Source organism: Alligator sinensis, unplaced genomic scaffold, assembly GCF_000455745.1.
Source record: "Alligator sinensis unplaced genomic scaffold, ASM45574v1 scaffold648_1, whole genome shotgun sequence".
Classification (NCBI taxonomy): domain Eukaryota; kingdom Metazoa; phylum Chordata; order Crocodylia; family Alligatoridae; genus Alligator; species Alligator sinensis.
In genome coordinates, this window is record NW_005842353.1 from 1,039,666 (window position 1) to 1,042,449 (window position 2,784).

The window sequence follows — 2,784 nt, forward strand, 5'->3', positions numbered from 1 at the left end:
TATAGGTATTTAGAATTCATTTTATTATGATGATAGAAACACTGGTAGACTTCCAAATTGCTTTAACACTGTAGATATATCAATAAAACACTGCCCAACTGATTGTTGTCTCTCTGTCTCTTACACTCTCTCTCTCTTTCTCTCTATATATAGTGGTCTTTTATTTTAATTGTGGAGGAACATGGATTTTGGGGTATTTTACAGAGTGACTTTGGGATTTTTTTATCAGGGATTTTTGAGTTTTCAAATAGGGAACATCAGAATTCCTGCGAGGGAGGCCAGTGGCAGGACCCTGCCTGCTCAGAGCTGGCACCTTGGACTCAGCTGGCTGTGGGACCAATTGGACCAATTGGCACCTTGGACCAATTGACTGGGTCCCTGAAGCTCCTGAGAGCGAGTAGCCCTGAGCTACTTGCCAGGGCAGCTTTTTATATTGTTGGGGATAGCACAGGTGCTGGCCCTGGGCTCTAGCTCCCCCTGGGTGCAGATCCAGGAGAAGCCGGGCAGGGTTATTTTTTTGCCCTAAGTGGCACAATTTACCTCACACTAAAGTACGTGCACTGAGGCAAAAAGCCCTGGCTCAAATTTGCACTGCTTCTATTTGAGCTGCTGTAAGCGCACATGCTTGCATGCGTGGACACACCCAATGTCTAATCTTGCTCATACCTTAGCCAATGGAAAGAGCTGAGGATGAAGCAGAATAGGTACTGTACTTGGTGAGTAGGATTTGGGGAGTTCACTCATTGCTTCCATATTTCCACTAAGATGTGAATTAGTGCTAAAGTAGTGCTTCCTCTTCTCAGGCTTGGGTGAATAGATTATCCACTGAAAACTTTCATGAATCAAACCTATTTTCTTAGGCTTGATAAGGGGCAGAAGTTGGAAAACAAAACCAGCAAACAAAAATTACAAGAAAAATATTAAAAGTTTCTATTTGCTAGCAAAATCTTGGATTCATCCATTATTTTTCCCAGATGATGATACAAATTGTAGTTTGAAATTATAATAGCCAACAGAGTATTGTTTTGTTATCAAAAGATTCAGTTTGCTGCCTTTGCCTCAACTTCTTAGAGCAGAAGCTACCCAAAAGCTCCTACTCAGGATTTCTCAGCAGGCATAGAGCCACTGTAGATAGTTTCCATATCTTCCTTCTCAATGCCCCTAACCAACACAGGGTCAGAAAGAAATTAGGGGTGCAGTACTTCCATGTACTCCAGCTTTTCCAAGATGGATATGGTCTCCAGGACCCTCAGATTGCTCTAATTTGTACTGAGTCCTAAACTAGACAACAAATGCGGGAGCCATAGCCAATATTGGGATCAACCTTGTTTCTCTCCCTTAGACTGAGAAATCACAGTAACTTAATTTTATTTTATCAAGGTGTACCTCTAGTTATGCTTGTGTTCGTAGGTGTGATAACTTACAATTTAAGCTGATGGCACCAAAGTTCTCTATCTCTAAATTCTGTACATTTAAAGAAATCCTTTGAGAACCTTTAACTGTTTTTCAAGGTAACCACTGGAAAATGTGGAAGTCCTATTTCACTGGTTTAACTCTGATTTACCTTACAGACCTTTTAAAAATTGGGAGTCCAGCAGAGCTTGTCAGGTGCAAATCTTACTGAGAATGCTTCCCCCCCCCCCCACACTTTTTTTAGACAATTCTTTTTGCTATGTGAATGCGTCACAAAGCAGGAGAGTTTAAAAGTCTCAGCGCTACTCTAAAATATGCTACTTATATATTAGACCTCTTCTACCTAATACTGTAGGTTATTTTTTAGATTTAAGTAACTGGTTTTACCACTTCAAATATTGTAGTGTACTATACCTAGAATGATTACTGGTCATTTCATAATTTTTATTTTTATAGGGAAAAAGGCAGAGGCTTCTGAGGCTTCTAAACCCGAAGCTACAGAAAGCAAAACAAGTGACGGACCACTGTTGAAACAGGAAGACCTTGTGCTAAAGGAACCAGGGAGTTTTGAAAAGACACCGAAGACTCTTACAAGACCAACAGATCGTGTCCTTGCTGATTATCGCACAACTTCCTCTCAGTACAATGCAGTTGTAGGTGGTCTCTCCACAACCTGTAAGTCCAGTGACTCATACTTTTCATTGCTGGGTGTTAAGAGACAATCTAAAAGCAGTTTTAGAAAGTATTAGCAGGTTGGATAATTAAAAAGAATAGTTAGCTACTTGAATTAAATTAATCAACCACTATTCAACCAAATTTGGGAAATATATTTAGGATTTAGGTATGGAGGTTCCTTTTGAGAAAAATTGGATGTTTAAATAGATCTTTCTGGTCCAGAAGTTATGTTGGACATTTTATAATTACAGCCCTTTTGTGGTATATTTGTTATATTATTCTGTCTCTAGCTTTGTTGGAAATTCTGTAAGAATAACCTTCCTTGTGGTATTTCAATATATGTGCTTCTTGTTGTGGTTTAAACTAGGAAGTGGAGAAAACATGCAAAAAACTGGAGTGTCAGGGATGGTATTCAAGACAGCCCTCCAATCCTTAGATTTTATACCTGGAAAATTATGATAAATTCATATATTTTCCATATATAAAATCTAATTATTGGGGGATTGTCTTATATTCAGGGTCATCTTATATTTGAGTAAATACAGTAATTCATCCTTCAGAGTTGGAGGAATACAATATAGACAGCTCCAATTTCTTATTGCTACAAACACCATTCTTTCATTTCTTGTTTTACTCATTGTCTTTTCACAGGTTATCCTGTGTGTGGTGTTCCAAGCATTCGTTCTGACATTCCTG

General features: G+C 38.8%; 1 protein-coding gene across 1 annotated transcript in view; it reads left to right on the top strand.

Moving 5' to 3' along the window:
* EFHB (EF-hand domain family member B) overlaps nucleotides 1-2,784 on the top strand; it is a gene marked incomplete at its 5' end in the record, with an annotated part of 31,345 nt that overhangs the window by 18,962 nt on the left and 9,599 nt on the right. Inside the window, 2 exon segments of the mRNA XM_014522445.2 lie at nucleotides 1,870-2,088; nucleotides 2,740-2,783. Of these exon segments, the coding sequence (XP_014377931.1) occupies nucleotides 1,870-2,088; nucleotides 2,740-2,783 (263 nt within the window).